Raw genomic sequence first — 17,170 nt, forward strand, 5'->3', positions numbered from 1 at the left:
TTCCAATACTCTCCCATCATCAAAAGGACTACTTATTCACTTCTTCCTGCCACCCTGCCGGTAACTACCAAGGTTTTCACCAAATAAAGGAGTTTGCTCCATTATTTATTTGCCATCTCATCTTATTTATATTCTATACATGAATGAAAACATCTGGCAATTGTCTTTCACTTCCTTATGAAGTATTTTAGAATCCTCTGTAGAAGTAAGTCCTTTAATCTTTCAAGACATCCCGTCTGTAATAAAGGAATGGTTTTGAATAATAAACTATTACCCTGTTTCAGCACCACTTACATTGATTTGAATTTGGGATTTCTGTGTTAAATGTTGTTTTTGAAAAAAGATTCCAAATAAAACCGCCACACCAGATTCTCCGCCTCCCTGCCCCTTGCCTTCCAACAGAGGGACCCATATCCCTTGCGTGTCTTACCCGGCCCCATCAGGAAGCTTCTTCCTCTCCCCCATTGTTTCATACTTCTTCCCAAAATCTCTTTTCAGTTTTGCCTTTGTGCTTTCATGTCTTTCTATTGGTGCAGTTTCAGCTGCACTCTTCAGCACTGTCAACTATTTGGCAAGTTTCGCTCATTTAGCAAATATTTATTAAGCACCATGACATGTAGGCCATTGATCTAAGAGCTTGGCATACATTACTATGAGAGTAACAAAGTCTGCAGTGCAACTCACATGGCTGCAGACACAAGAGGAACATAAAATTATAGATTTAGAAAATCAGCAAACAATGCAGTGTACCAAATAGTGATAAAATGTTTTGATGTGAAGGAAAAGTGAAGCAGGGTAGAAGGACTGAGAATACAAGGAATAATACTAAAGAGGAGGTATTCTTTTTACCCTTGGTTCCTTTCCTGTAATAAATCCACTTAATCCAAACTGTCATTGTATTTACTGTTCTAGTATTTACCTACAGTCAGACTTCTTGGAGGCTGAGACAGTTATTACTCAACAGATATTTGTAAAAGTTATTTACCCTAGCCCTCCAACCCCTTGCAGGTAGGTCAGCCCAGGTGAGTCATGCTGATCAGTAATGTGAAAGAGTTCACATGTCATTCTTCTCATCCTTACTGAAATGTGACCTTAGAGATCATGGGTCTAGGTACCATGTCTAGAAGACAGAGACTCCTTCCAGATGGGCATCAGAAACTAACATGAACAAGAAGGAAACTATTCTTATATCACTATGGTTTCCAGTTCTCTATAATACACCAGCATCTATATTAACTATCTGTGTTAATATCTATCATGCTAATTACAACATACTGAAAGTAAACTGGATAATTTGTAATCATTGCTTTTTTACATTGAAGAAAACTTAAGATTATTCATTAGATTGTTAAAATACTCATAAATTGTTAGAGGAAAGAGTACTCATTCTGCCAGGAAAAAAAAATGAGTAATGGTAAATTATATTTAGGTTGTACTTTTTAGGGTTCCATAACTATTCAATGAGGTATTTTAAGCAAGAATTTTGATTCAGGAATATAATTTTCTCTCCTTGGATTCACATAACAGTAAAATTTCATTGAAAAAAAACAGTAGAAAATTTGTAATTTGTTTTAATCTAATAAAAATATTTCTTGGAATATTCAAAGTTTCCTGGCTGTGTCCCTGACTTAAATTTCAAACTAGATTAATAATTTTTTCTATAAGTATCTGTTTTAAAATTGGGATATTCTTCCTAAATGACTGTTATTTTTAAAGTATAATATAAGGCATTATGCAATGAATAGTAATATAAAGGTAGAATTATTTCCTTCCCAGTTCTGGTATTTGGTCTTTTTATGGCACCAGAGTATGAATGGTTGCTAGACCTAGAACTAGAAGTACAATTGTGGTCTATTCAGCCTAAGCAAGTTAGCACAGGGCTTTAAGGAAACTAAGGTTAGACAAAAGAAGGACATATTGTAGAACTAGAATGAGCAGGACCTAGAGAAAAAGAAACTAGGATGAAATAATGAATTGATAAAGCTCTTCTCATCACGTTAAACATTTTTACTCTTTGGCATGCGAAGAGAGTACAGGCTTTGATGCCTGGAGAATTTTATGTTCTTTCACCAACTAAAGAGAAACATAAATTGGATTTCAGATAATTAGTTACATTGCTTTTTGGTTTTGAGATTTTTTTTGTTTGTCTGTTTTAAACACTTACCATCAAACTTTGCAAGTTTACCAATATCTGCTCCAAGTTCTGAGGTAACCGATAGTGCATGGCGGACTTTAAGATTCGTTTCCCTGTGAAATCAATTAACATGATATAAATTTTTATACGGAACAGCCCAACCACCTCTTGTGCAAAGTAATCAGGGTGGAGTACATGCAGAATTCAACCTAAGATTATTAAGAAACTCCCCTTCTTTGAATGTCATTCACACCTCTCACGCTGTCTTGGAGAAATAGGCGGACTTTGCCAGTCTCCTAAGAATTGGCATTCTACCCATGGCACATCTGTGCAACAACACAGTAATCTGTTTTGCTGTTTGAAAGAACAGAGGACAATAATAAATATGGTTTCACTAGAACTTACTCAGACATCATGCATGAGTTAGAACACACAATAGGAATGGGAGTGCAGTTGCCAAATGAAGGAGGCCAGTATCACTCTAGAGTCTACTATCTGAGAGGAGTTTTACTTGCAAACGATGGACATTGCTAATTTCACAGTAGCTGAAATTTAAATGGAAAAAGGAATACAGTGTTCTTCTTCGTGGGGCATCTAGCCAAGAATCCCATAAGTTGAGACTTACACAATCAGCAGAGAACTCAATGGGTGACAGTAAGCTGGTCATCTTCCAGACAGAACTCACATATTAAGAAACTCCCCTTAATCAGACAGATGCTCACTTGCATTGATGGAAATTAATGTCCAAAATGAATATCTGAAGACTATCAACTCATACTTGGGGATTAAAGGCTCTCTAATCCACTTTTCTCAGTTCAACTTAATTCTCACTGTAACTTCAGATCATAGAGCTTAGGGGTCTATCTTTTATGATATCATTAGTAGATTTGTTCAGTCCACAGATGTTGGTGAAATATCACCATTGTCACCCATATCACTCAATGCTGCCCCAAGTGGGTTCTCTTGAGAGAAACAAGTGGCAGGTTTTTTTTAAAAAGACTATGGGGGAAATTCATGCCAAACCATGAAATAATTGAGTGTAGAGAAACAAGAAGAAAGTAGCTGAAAGATACTTGATTTAACCTTCTCACAAATTTCACAAAAATTTCATGAGGATAAACACCTAACTCAAGGAATGCCTGTTACTGAAATAGTTTTTGGTAGGAAACACAAAACTGAATGAATAATTAGTTATTTTGTTTAAAAGTACTCTAATAGGGATCAGATAGATAGTACAGTGAGTAGTACAGTGGGAAGGGTTGTTTGTGTTCCTTGCACAAATAACCCAGGTTTGATCCCCAGCACTTCAGATGGTCCCCAGAGACTTGCCAGGAGTGATTCCTGAGTGCAGAGCCAGGAATAAGATCTGAGCATCAGCTAGTGTGGCCCCCCAAAAAACATTAAAATAGAAGTAATCTAATCGACTGAAATATCACTGTTCTTAGTAGACATAAATGAGTAAGAATTAAAAAGGCTAAGGAGAATTTCGGTAACCCAATGATGTGGCTCAGTGGTAGAGTGCATGCCTTGCATGTGGAGAACCAGGGTTCAATTTCTAACAAGGGAAAAAAAGAAAGAAGAAAGAGGAGAGTATATGAAAGGGAGAAAAAGAAAGTAGAAGGAGGAGAAGGCCATAATCTTTTTTATATACATGAATATCTTGATACAGTCAAATTATTTTGAGCATTAAATATAACACAGAGGGGCCTGGGCATATAGGGTGCTTGCCAGGGCATATAGATCTTCCTGGGCTTCATCCTGGCACCACATATGTTCTCCAAAACAACATTAGAAGTGATCCCTGAGCACACTTATTATGACTTATTATGGCCTAAAATGGTAAAAAAAAAAGTTTTTTTAATAATAAAAGATAAAATGGCAACATCTTGCAAAACTATACTTCAACATCATCACAAGCAGAATTAGGAACACTGAAAAAGCCAAAATACAAAACATTGCTATCACAACAAAATCTTTTGCCCTATATAACCACATTAATTCTGTCTCCTCTACCCACCTTAATTCCTGAAAATCAGTAATCTATTCTCCATTTCTATAATTCTGTCATTTCAAGAATGTTACATAAATGGAATCATACAGTGATACCTTTACCTTTAATCACAGCAGTCAGACCTTTGGATGGCATTTTTCCCCTTACTCAACAAAATTCTCTGAATATATTTAAGTTGCATGTGTCAAGGGTTTACTCTTCTCTATTGCTCAGCTTTATTGCATGATAGAAATGTACAACATCTGATTCACCCATTCACCTGTTGAAGTTCTTCTAAGCTGCTTCTAGCTTGGAGGAGTGACAAATTAAACTGCCACACACATTTGTATACAGATTTTTACAAAAACCTAAGTCTTCACTTCTTTAAAATAAGGTCTTCACTTCTCTAAGATAAAATATCTGAATTATATAGTAGTTGCATGCTTTGTATTTTTAAGAAACTGACAAATTATTTTCCAGCGTATTTACAGCATTTTACATTCTCATCAGCAATGCACTGAAGAGCCTGTTTCTCTATATACTTTAATGGCATTTGGAGTTGTCACCACATTTTATTTCAGTCGTCCTGATAGATGTATATAAATATCTAATTGTGATCTTAATTTTAATTTCCCTACTGGTTAGTGATGATAAACATATTTTTGGTGGTGTCTGCCAAGCAGTGCTCAGGAGGGATGGTAACCCCATCTGTGATTTTCAGCCAAGGGGCAAGTCCTTGTGCAGTGCCAGGAATAAAACCGAGGATATTACACATACAAGGCATGTATTCGACCACTGTGCCATGTCTCCTGGAGCCCCTAAAAATTCTTTAATTAGCCCTAGATTTCAAAGATTTTCTCCTGTTTCTCTGAAAATGCTAGCACTGTAGCACTGTCCTCCCATTGTTCAATTTGCTTGCGTGGACACCAGTAACTTCTCCATTGTGAGACTTGTTGTTACTGCTTTTGGCATATTGAATATGTCACGGGGAGCTTGCCAGGCTCTGCCGTGTGGGCGGGATACTCTTGGTAGCTTGCTGGGCTCTCCGATAGGGGCTGAGGAATCGAACCCAGGTCGGCTGCATGCGAGGCATACGCCCTACCCACTGTGCTATTGCTCCAGCCCCTAAAAATGGTATATATATATTTATTTGAATTCAATTTCCTTAATAGTTAGAAAGCTATTCAAATAATCTATCTCGTCTTGAATGAGCTGTGGCTCAGGATTAACTCCTGGTAGTCTTCTGGGGAACACGTGCAGTGCTAGGGATCTAACTCGGGTCAGCTGGATACAAGGCAAGCACCTTATTCCTTCTACTATATATCTGACCCTCAATGAATGCTTTCGTGCCAGGCAAATAGAGTTCTCTGAAGCAGAACTTCTCTATGGTCTATAAATTCTATGACACAAACATAAAAACTGCATCTCATTTCATTTCTTGCTTCTATTTCTACATCCTCCTTTGTCCTTGTTCCAAATATTGCCTTCTAACAAATAATAGTGATTCTCTTCTCAGATACCATTTCTGGATATTTCTCTCATTTTCTTTAGGGAGTCACTTGAATTTTAAAAAAATTATGAACCAAAACAAAGGGGGGAAAATCTTCTAAGGAACCTCAGTGAAGACTTGCTGAATAGAATTATTCCCATGCACATGTCTAGATGACTCTTTGTGAAAAAAAAATAAATTCAAGATGAACAGCAGTGCCTTCAAAAGATCTGCCAAGTAAGTGGCAAATGCACTTTGTAATTAAGATTTCTATTTCATCTAAGAAAATAAAATGAGGCATAAGTTCTAAGGTCTAAGTTAAGACCTCTTTCTGAAGTTATTATTCTGAATGAATTAAAGTCCAATTCAACTAATTATTCTCAGTGAAATCACTTACCCATCGAGCTCAGCAGTTTCAATATAACAGAGACCATGGGGTTCACTACTTGACAGGAGAAGCAGATCAGCCTATTGAAAATTATAATAAGAACATTTAGAGGAAGTTTGGTTGAAAACTTCATGTTCTATCACCCCTCCCACTTTCTTTTCCTTTTTCAGTTAGTGGAAGGGGAGGGTGCTTGAGCCATACCCAAAGGTACATGGGACTACTCCTTGCTCTGTACACAGAAGTAAGCCCTGGCAGTGCTTGGGGGTCCATATGTGGTGCCAGGGTCAGTGAAATATGAGACGGGCACTTTAAGCTTTGTACTATCTCTCCACCCATACGTTTCCATTCTTTTTTCTTCCTTTTTCTTTGGCTGAATCACCAGGAGATATACAGTTACAAAGTTGTTCACGATCAAGTCTCAGTTATAGAATGTTTCAGCATCCATCCCTTCACCAGTGAAGACTTCCTACAGCCAAGGTCCTCAGTTCCCTCCTGAGGGCCTTCCCCACCACCCTTGCTGCAGCCAGCCTCTATGGCAGATATTTCTCTCTGTGTCTCTCTCTGTCTCTCTCTATCTCTCTCTGATTATTCTTTTTGACACTGTGGTTTGCAATACTGTCACTGAAAGGGTATCGTGCATATCACTTTACCTCCTTTCAGCACTCAGTGTGTGTCCAGAGTGATCATTTCCAACTATCATTGTCATTGTGTCCTATTGGTCCCTTCTCTGCCCTAACTGCACTCCCCATTCCCCTTGGTGTCATGCTCACATTCTTAATAAGTATCTTAGTGGGGGAGGGGAGTGAGAGTAGAAATACTGCTCCATTCTTCTGAAAAAGGGCCTGAACAAGGGGCCAGGAAGACTGTCCAATGGTTGGAGGCTTGCCTCAAGCATGTGGGGGACAAAGGGCAATTAGAATAGAGAAGGAACCAGTATGATAATAATAGTTATAAATGATCACTCTGAACAAGAACTGAGTGTTGAAAGTATGTAAAGGAATATACATGATAACCTTTCAGTTTCTGTACTGCAAACCATAATACCCAAGAGGAAGGGGTAGAGGGGGGGAGAGAGAGAGAGAGAGAGAGAGAGAGAGAGAGAGAGAGAGAAGGAAAAGTGTCTGCCACAGTGGCAAACTGAGGGATAGGAGGGTGGGTGGGAGGAAAACTGGAAACATTGATGGTGGGAAATGTACACTGGTGAAGGGACAGGTGTTGGAACATTGCATGACTGAACTCCAGTCATGAGCAACTTTGCAACTATGTATCTCACTATAACTCAATAAAAATAATTAAATTAAAGGACCTGAATTAAACCCTTACTCCACTCCCCTCATCTGTCATTGCACCCCTTAACCATCAACATATAAACAACGGCAGGGGCATCACATAAACTAATACCACTTAATTTTGTTTTGTTTTGCTTTTGAGCGACATCTAGCTGTGCTCAGGGATTACTCCTGTCTCTGTACTCAGAGATCACTTCTGATGCTGGACAATACGCAGTTTCAGGGATGGAAACTGGGTCAGGTATGACCAAGGTAAGAGCCCCACCTGCTGAACTATCTCTCCAGCCCCTCATCCACTTTTCTTTTGCCAAAAAAATACCCAATCCATGTTATTCTTTTTTGTTTGTTTGTTTGTTTTGATAGCACTGTAGCACTGTATCACTGTCTTCCCATTGTTCATAAAATTGCTTGAGTGGCAGAACTCTGACTAACAAAAGTAAGATCAAATTGGATTAAAGATCTCAACATCAGACCAGAAACCATAAGGTACATTGAAGACAAAGTTGGCAAAACCCTCCATGACATTGAAGCTAATGGTATCTTCAAAGATGTCATGTCACTGGCCGAGCAAATGAAAACAGAGATAGATAAATGGGACTATCTTAAACTAAGAAGCTTCTGCACCTCCAAAGAAACAGTGACCAAAATACAAAGACAGTCTACAGAATGGGAAAGGATATTCGCCGAATACACGTCTGACAAGGGGTTGATATCAAAGATATACAAAATACTGGTTGAACTCCACAAGAAGAAAACATCCAACCCCATCCAAAAATGGGGCAATGAAATGAACAGAAACTTTCTCAAAGAAGAAATCCAAATGGCAAAAAAGCACATGAGAAAATGTTCTACATCATTAATTATCAGGGAGATGCAGATCAAAACCACAATGAGATACCATCTCACAACTCAGAGACTGGCCCACATCCAAAAGAACAAAAGCAACCGATGCTGGCGCGGATGTGGCGAGAAAGGGACACTGTTTCACTGTTGGTGGGAATGTCAACTGGTTCAGCCTTTCTGGAAAACAGTATGGACAATTCTCAAAAAATTAGAAATTGAGCTCCCATTTGACCCAGCAATACCACTCCTGGGAATATATCCCAGAGGGGCAAAAATGTATAGTCGAAGTGATATCTGCACTTGTTTGTTCATTGCAGCACTCTTTACAATAGCCAGAACCTGGAAGAAACCTGAATGCCCAAGAACAGATGACTGGTTAAAGAAATTTTGGTACATCTACACAATGGAGTACTATGTAGCTGTTAGAAAAGATGAAGTCATGAAATTTATATACAAGTGGTACAACATGGAAAGTATCATGCTAAGTGAAATGAGTCAGAAAGAGAGGAATAGACATAGAAAGATTGCATTCATCTGGGGAATATAAAGAAACAAAATATGAGATTAATACCCAAGAATAGCTGAGATGAACACCAGGAGGATTACTCCATAGCTTAGAGGCCAGCCAGGCATTCTAGGGGAAAGGGCAGCTCAGATAGAGAAGGGAGCACCAAATAAAGGGTGTTTGGAGGATACTCCCAGGAGGGGAGATGCATGTTGAAAGTAGACTATGGACTGAACATGTTTGCCACTCAAAGCCTCTTTTGCAGACCACAACTCTCAAAAGGAGAGAGAGAACACACGGGATTGCCCTGCCACAGAGGCAGGGTGAGATGGGAGGGATGGGGGTGGAAGGGATATTATCCATGGTGGTGGAAAATGGGCACTGGTGGAGGGATGGGTATTTGATCATTGTATAATCGAAACCCAAGCACAAAAATTGTAAATCTACAACTGTACCTCATGGTGTTTCACTAAAAATAAAAAATTAATTAGTTAATTAATTAAAAATAAATTTAAAAAAATTGCTTGAGCAGGCACCAGTAACATCTCAAAACAAATTGTGAGACTTGGTTGTTACTGTTTTGATAATGAATGATAATTAATTATTTTAAATACAGAATTTTCCCCAGTTTTAAATAAATACTAGAAGCTTTTATATATGCATGACTTTAACTGCTGATCAAAAACATTTAAGAGCCATCTGCAGGCAAAGGAGATAGCAAATGAAATAGAAGGAGGAAATTGAAAACAGTAATTTTAAAAATAAGTTGATAGTGTTTAGAACCAAAGGCGGGTACTCTACTAACATTATCCCCAGCCAAATAAATGGAAACTAATAGAAAAGGTAGCACTGTAGCACCGTCCTCCTCCCGTTGTTCATCGATTTGCTCGAGCGGGCACTAGTAACATCTCACAACAAATGGTAAGACTTGTTGTTACTGTTTTTGGCATATCAAGTACGTCACGGGTAGCTTGCCAGGCTTTGCCTAATAGAAAAGGTAAGAGGCAAAAAAAAATTAAAGAGAGAACAAATGAAATGAAAAACAAAAGTGACAAGGTAAACATAAAAAAAAATCAGGGGCTGGAGCGATAGCACAGAGGGTGGGACGTTTGCCTTGCATGTGGCCAACCTGGGTTTGATTCCCAGCATCCCATATAGTTTCCCGAGCACTGCAGGAGTAATTTCTGAGTGCAAAGCCAGGAGTTTACCCCTGTGGATCGCCGGGTGTGATCCAAAAAGAAAAAAAAAACATTCAATTCAACACTCACTTCAGTTTTGGAACTCACTTATCATTTAGGTTAAGAGTTGGGGTACGGGGCTGGAGCAATAGCATAGCGGGTAGGGCGTTTGCCTTGCACGCGGCCAACCCGGGTTCAATTCCCAGCATCCCATATGGTCCCCTGAGCAGCGCCAGGGGTGATTCCTGAGTGCAGAGCCAGGAGTAACCTCTGTGCATCGCTGGGTGTGACCCAAAAAGAAAAAAAAAAGAGTTGGGGTAGCTTTCTACATTGAGAATCAATATACTTCAAATTTATATTTTTATTCAAAAACAAAAGTTTCCAGAAAATTTTTTAGGACTTGAATGACCAAAAAAAGAATTAACTAAAATGTTAGCACATTGACACACAGGCTCAAATTTTTCTGGCTATGTTAGAATGCACAATTTCCATTCCAGTTATTTTGAGTTTTTTACCATTTTTTTTTTAAATCTTACAACTCCCCCTTCTCAGATGCATGCACTTTTAATTTTGTATAAGTTATAAACCAAACAAACCCCAAAAGAATTTTTAACTCTATAACAAGTCTCTAAAAAAAATGGATTTGCATTATCAAGACTTATTACCTTAGCTCTAGGTAAGTTAATGAGGCTTATCAGACAGAAATTATTTTCTGACTTGTCACAATGTGAACAGAAAAAAACCACTATAGAAAAAATGTTCATGTAAGGAACCAAACATGATAGTCTCTCAGTATCTATGTTGCAAACCATAATGCCCAAAAGTAGAGAGAGAGTAGGGGGGAAATTATCTGCCATAGAGATGGGGGAGGGGGAGGGGTTGGAATAGTGGGGGGGGGGTGGAGGTACTGGAATACTAGGGACATTGGTGGTAGAAAACGTGCACTGATGAAGGAATGGTTGTTCAATCATTGTATGACTAAAACTCAAACATGAGAGCTTTGTAACTGTGTCTCACAGTGATTCAATAAAGAAAATAGGAGTGGGGGGAATAATGCTCATGAATAGGATACTACTCTTGAACTGAAAACTACCTATTGTGATTGTTAATATGTATGTTGTCTTCAGGCCACACCTTGTGGTGTTCGGAACTTACTCTTGGCTGTGTGCCGAGAGCTCACTCCTGGACTTGCTAAGGAAACCATACGGGGTGTTGATGAATCAACCAAGTGACTTAACGCCTGTACTATCTCTCCAGCTCCATCTTGACCTTACAGGGCAAAAACATATTTTTTGAAATTTTTCTTTGGGCTTATTTCTCACATTTATATTTAAATAATATTATTACATGAGTTTTATGCACCTTGAGCCTCTCGTTCCCAAGCTTAAAGAAAATCCCATTAAGTATGATTTTCTCATTCTTATCACCTGTGCTCTAAAATTGTTAGGAAGTATGAAGATATCTTTTGGACCTGCAGTTGCTTTTCTTCTTAACTCTGGGTCAAAAGAAGCCACGGTTACTGCTTAATAATAGAGTCAACTTCCTTGGCATTCCAGGAGAAGCTCAATTCTGTCTCCCAAGAATGACAGTATTTTCCAGCACAATGCCCTTCCACCAGTTAAGAAAAAAAAAAAGAGCCTGTACAGTTGCCATGGGCCCAAGCGATAGCATAGCGGGTAGTGCATTTGCATTGCACGTGGCAGACCTGGGTTTGATTCCTCTGCCCCTCTCGGAGACACGGCAAGCTACCAAGAGTATTCAGCCCTCACAGCAAATCCTGGCAAGCTCCCCGTGACATATTCAATATGCCAAAAACAGTAACAAGTCTCACAATGGAGATGTTTCTGGTGCCCGCTTGAGAAAAATAGATAAACAATGGGAGGACAGTGTTACAGTGCTACCGTTGCCATATGACAATCTGAAACAATTGTTTCAGTCAAGAAAATCTGAAAAAGAATCCCTAAAACAATACATGAAGAGATAATGTAATAGGCTCGGGTATGTTCCCAAGGTTTAGGTTCAATTCCAGCACTACATAGTCCCCGGAGCACAGCTAAAGAAGACCCTCGATCACAGGGTCTGAAGTAGCCCCTGACACCACTGGTGTGGCTCCAAAACAAAACAACAAACAAAAAATAACAATCCCTTAAATATATGTGTCGCTAGAATCCACAATATTGTCTTCAAATACTTTTCAGGCATATTCAATGTTTCTTAAGTTGAAGCATAAATTAAGTAAAATCTCAAGAAAAATAAAAAATAAAAGCTACACAGTTTTTAAAAATGTTTACAAAAATAGTTTGCAGCATGTCACACATTATTCCCTCAACAACCTCACGAGGGGATAATATTGTTCCCAACTATGACAACGGAGCTAAGTGCGTAAAGAGGAGAAGAAAAGCCTTTTCAACAAATAGTGCTGGGAAAACTGGGTGGTCACGTGCAAAAAAAAAATAAATAAAAATAAAACTTAAGGGCTGGAGAGACAGTACAGAAGGTATACAACACTTGCTTTGCACACAACTGATCCAGGTTCATTTCTCAGCACCCCTATGGTCCCCAGAGCACCAACAGGAATAATTCCTGAGTGTAGAGCCAAGAGGAAACACTAATTATCACCAGGTGTAGCCCAAAAAAACTATGCATAAAATAAATGAAGAAATACACTGGCTAACTCTGCAAGATAGTGCCCTCAGAGATGTCCTAAATGAGCTGGCTTCATTGAAGAAGAAAAAAATAGTAAACAAATTGGATTATATTTAAAAGAATTTGCATGTTGTGGGCACTGAGAAATAAAAATGTTGTTGGGGAAAAAGAATTACATGGTAAAATAAACTAGGGATAAAACTACAAGACACCCTACTGAATAGGAGAAAATATTTGCACACCACACATCAGATAAAAGGCAAACATCTATAGTATAAAGCATTCACAAAACTCAAAAAAAAAAAAAAGAGAACAAACCCCATCAAAAAGTTGGAGGAAAGAAACACATCTTAGAAGGAGATGTACAATGACCAGGAGGTATATGAAAAAGTGCTAATAAACGCTTATCAGAAAAATTCGAATTAATGAGCTATCTCACGGGTATGCAATGAGAATGGTGTACATCAAAGAAGACTGAAAACTGGTGACAGTGTGGTGGAAAACGAGCCCTCGCTCACTGTTGGTGGAAATGTCATTTGGCTCAACCTCTAAGGAAAAGTATTAGAGATTTCTGAAAAAATTCAAAATAGGACTACCGTTGATTCCACTTCTGGGCATCTATCCCCAAACACTAAAACACTAACTCATAAAGATAAATGCACACTCATGTTCATTACAATGCTTAGTAGAGTACCAGGATATGAAAACAGATGACTAGATTTTTTAAGAAAGGCTGAAGAGATAGTACAAAAAGAAGCTTGCATTGTATGTGGGCAACCCAGTTTCAATCCCCGCCACCATCAGGAAAGATCCCTGATCTCAGAACCAGGAATAAACTCTGAGCAACACGAGGTATGGCCCAAATGCAGTAGAAGGAGGATGACAAAAAGAAGGAGGAAAAAGAGGAGGAAGTCTCTCCCGACAAATACCGTCGCTGTCACTGTCCTCCCATTGTTCATCGATTTGCTCAAGCAGGCCCAATAACGACTCCATTGTGACAATTATTACTGTGTTTGGCATATTGAATACGTCACGGGGAGCTTGCCAGGCTTTGTCATGGGGGCGAGATATTCTCCGTAGCTTGCCGGGCTCTCTGAGAGGGGCGAAGGAATCGAACTCGGGTTGGCCATGTTGGATGCTTGCAAGGCAAATGCCCTACCCTCTGTGCTATCGCTCCAGCCCCCAACAAATACTAAATGGGATAAAAATCACTCAAAGTCCACAGACTTTACAGAAGCAAGGTGAGAGCATCGTCTGACCTAATTGAGGAACCCAAAGATGGGAGAGACTTAATACCACAATCATAGAGCTTGGAGACGGAGCTAGAACTAGAATTCAGAACATCTGATCCCACCAGTTATGCTGTTTTCTCTGATTGGCCTCCAAGTCACTGGGAAACTGCTATGAAAAACAGAAGTCACTTTGTTTGGGTTTGACTTGGCATGCTTTATTAAATTGGCTTCTTTTATTAAAAAGCCAAGACAGAATGGTGAAAAGATTAGGGTATCTTCACCACAACTTGATGGAAAGATAAGTGCGCAGAATTAACTAGAAGGCCATATATGGATCTCCCTCGATTGTTTTCTAAACTGTTCTCACACATGGAGTTCTTGAACTTATCACCTACAATATTATATTTCTTTTGTACAAAAATAAGACTAAAAATAGCTCATGCAATATGAGTATATTTAGAAGAAAATATATTTGATAGTAACAAAAATAGAAATGATGTCCTAAACAAAAATTAAAGACCTGAGAGATAGTATAGGAGTAAAGGCACTTGCCTTTGACACAGCTGACCCCAGTTTAACCCCTAGCACCACATATGGTCCCCTGAGAACCACCAGGAGAGATGCCTGAACACAGAGCTAGGAGTAATGTCTGAGCACTTCCAGGTGTGCCCTCCCCATGACAAAAACAAAAAGGGAAATGCGTAAGCTTCAGGTAACATTATCATTTAAAATTTAAATTTCAGATTCATCAACTACATGATAATTATTACTTTTGATAACTAAATTTGATTCTAGAATAAGAAAAAAATGGTGATAAACAAGAGGAAGTGTAGAGAAGAAGAATAACAGACCTCAAAGTATTAACTCACAGCCATTTCTTTTACCAAAATAAAAATCTTTGACCTGGGACTAGAAAGATAGCACTTGCCATGCACACGAATAACCCACGTTCAAACTCTGACATCACATGTGTTTCCCTGATCATCACCAGGAATGACTCTTGAGCACAGAGCCAAGAATTAGCCCTGAGCACTGTTGGATGTGGCCCAACTCCCCCAAAAAATCTGGCCTTATATCTCACTCTCATAAATTCATATGCAGACTATTAGTCATTTTTAAGGATTGAAAAATATTGATTGAGGTTCTTTGGTGTACAATATTGTTAATGATGGTTTCTCAGATACATAACTCCAGCACCACATTCATCACCAGTGTACCTTCCTCCCTCAAAATTCCTCTCTCCCGATAGTGTTCATCTGTTCTCTCAATATGTTGCCTTTGGCTCTTATGTTGTCCCCTTACTGTGTTTTTTTTAAGTCCCACATAGAGGAAGATCATCCCAAATCTATGCCTCTCTTTCTGACTGTCTTCACTGATGTTACCCTCTAGTATGCCTATATCCTTTTAAATTAATGTCTTTGTGTTTGGAGGATAGATGCCAAGAAGTGGTATCACTGGATTCTGTGAGATTTCTATTCCTAATTTTTTTGGGGGGGTCACACCTGGCGATGCACAGGGGTTACTCCTGGCTCTGAACTCAGGAATTATCCCTGGCGGTGCTCAGGAGACCATATGGGATGCTGGGAATCAAACCTGGGTTGGCTGCGTGCAAGGCAAATGCCCTACCCGCTGTGCTATCGCTCCAGCCCCTCTATTCCTAATTTTTTAAAAAAATTCCATATTGCTTTCCATAGAGGCTGAACCAGATGACATTCCCACCAACACTGGATTGAGGCCTCCTTTATCACCACAACTCCACCACCCTGCCTGTCTCTATACATTTTTGGTATATGCCACTCCCACTGGCATGAGATATCTCGATGTTGTTTTGGTTTTTTTTTTATTTAATCATATTTTTATTAGTGAAACACCATGAAGTACATTTATAGACTTATAAATTTTTGTGCTTGGGTTTCAGTTATACAATGATCAAGTACCCATCCCTCCACCAGTGCCCATCCTCCCCCACCATGGGTCCTAGCATCCCTCCCACCCCCCATCCCCCCCCCCGTCCCACCCTGCCGCTGTGGCAGGGCATTCCCCCTTGTTCTCTCTCTCTTCTTTTGGGTACTGTGTTTTGCCAGAGAGGCATTGAGTGGCAATCATGTTTGGTCTATAGACTACTTTTAGCATGTCTCTCCCACCCTGGGAGGGTCTTCACAACACCCTTTATTTGGTGCTCTCTTCTCTATCTGAGCTTCCTTTTCACCTAGCACATGTGGCTGGCCTTCAAGTAATGGAGCAAAATTCCTGGTATTAATCTCAGCCATTCCTGGGTGTTAGTCTCCCGTTTTGTTGCTTTATGTTCCCCAGATGAATGCAATCTTTCTGTGTCTATCCCGCTCTTTCTGACTCATTTCGCTTAACATGATACTTTCCATGTAGTACCACTTGTATGTAAATTTCATAACTTCATCTTTTCTAACAGCTACATAGTACTCCATTGTGTAAATGTACCAAAGTTTCTTTAACCAGTCCTCTGTTCTCGGGCACTCAGGTTTTTTCCAGAGGAAATGAACAGAAACTTTCGCAAAGAAGAAATCCGAATGGCAAAAAGGCACATGAGAAAATGCTCTACATCACTAATCATCAGAGAGATGCAGATCAAAACAACAATGAGATATCATTTCACACCACAGAGACTGGCCCACATCCACAAGAACAAAAGCAACAGGTGCTGGCGCGGATGTGGCGAGAAAGGGACCCTCCTTCACTGCTGGTGGGAATGCAGGCTGGTCCAACCCTTTTGGAAAACAGTATGGACGACTCTCAAAAAATTAGAATTTGATCTCCCATTTGACCCAGCTATAGCACTCCTGGGAATATATCCCAGAGAGGCAAAAAGGTATAGTCGAAGTGACATCTGCGATTGTTTGTTCATTGCAGCACTCTCGATGCTGTTTTGATTTGCATTTCCCTAGCCATGAGTGACAATGAGAACTTTTTTAGATACCTGTTGTACTTCCATATGTCTTCTTTGGGAAAGTGTCAATCCTTACCCCTTGTATGGCTGGGTTGTTGGCTTTTTTGACATTGAGTTTTCAGAGTTCTACCGTGTATTTTTTCTTCGACATTGTAAAAGTGTGGCTCCTCTACACTTCAGAAAGAAGCCTCTTCAATATAACTCAGATGAATGTTCTTACAACAACTTTTTGGAAATTCCTAGCTTTCTACTGTGTCATTCTAGTGTGTCTGTTTCCACTGTGTTTATTTTTTAAAGAGGATTTATTTACAAAATTTGTGGAAGAGTAACTGATTTGAAGCTATTAAACTTAAAATAGGGCTGACATGTGGTTCAAGTGGTAGAGCACATACTTTGCATGTGGGTTCCATCCTGCCTAGAGTTGGCACAGGAGGAGTGAAGGGACTTTCCCAGCACCACAGGGACACAACAATGGCATAATAATTTTTTAAAAACTTAAAAAACACAAAGAAACAATTAGACGACAAAATGGCCTTTCCAAAAATAGGAGAAG

General features: G+C 39.3%; 1 protein-coding gene across 1 annotated transcript in view; it reads right to left on the reverse strand.

Moving 5' to 3' along the window:
- Nucleotides 1–17,170, reverse strand: part of ATP8B4 (ATPase phospholipid transporting 8B4 (putative)) — a 236,005-nt gene that overhangs the window by 109,537 nt on the left and 109,298 nt on the right. Inside the window, exons 8-9 of the mRNA XM_056135410.1 lie at nucleotides 6,011–6,081; nucleotides 2,165–2,247 (exon numbers count right to left, since the gene is read on the reverse strand). Of these exons, the coding sequence (XP_055991385.1) occupies nucleotides 2,165–2,247; nucleotides 6,011–6,081 (154 nt within the window). The remainder of the gene's footprint in view (nucleotides 1–2,164; nucleotides 2,248–6,010; nucleotides 6,082–17,170) is intronic.

The sequence above is a fragment of the Sorex fumeus genome, unplaced genomic scaffold (genome assembly GCF_029834395.1).
Source record: "Sorex fumeus unplaced genomic scaffold, SorFum_2.1 ptg000111l, whole genome shotgun sequence".
In the NCBI taxonomy this organism is placed as follows: domain Eukaryota; kingdom Metazoa; phylum Chordata; class Mammalia; order Eulipotyphla; family Soricidae; genus Sorex; species Sorex fumeus.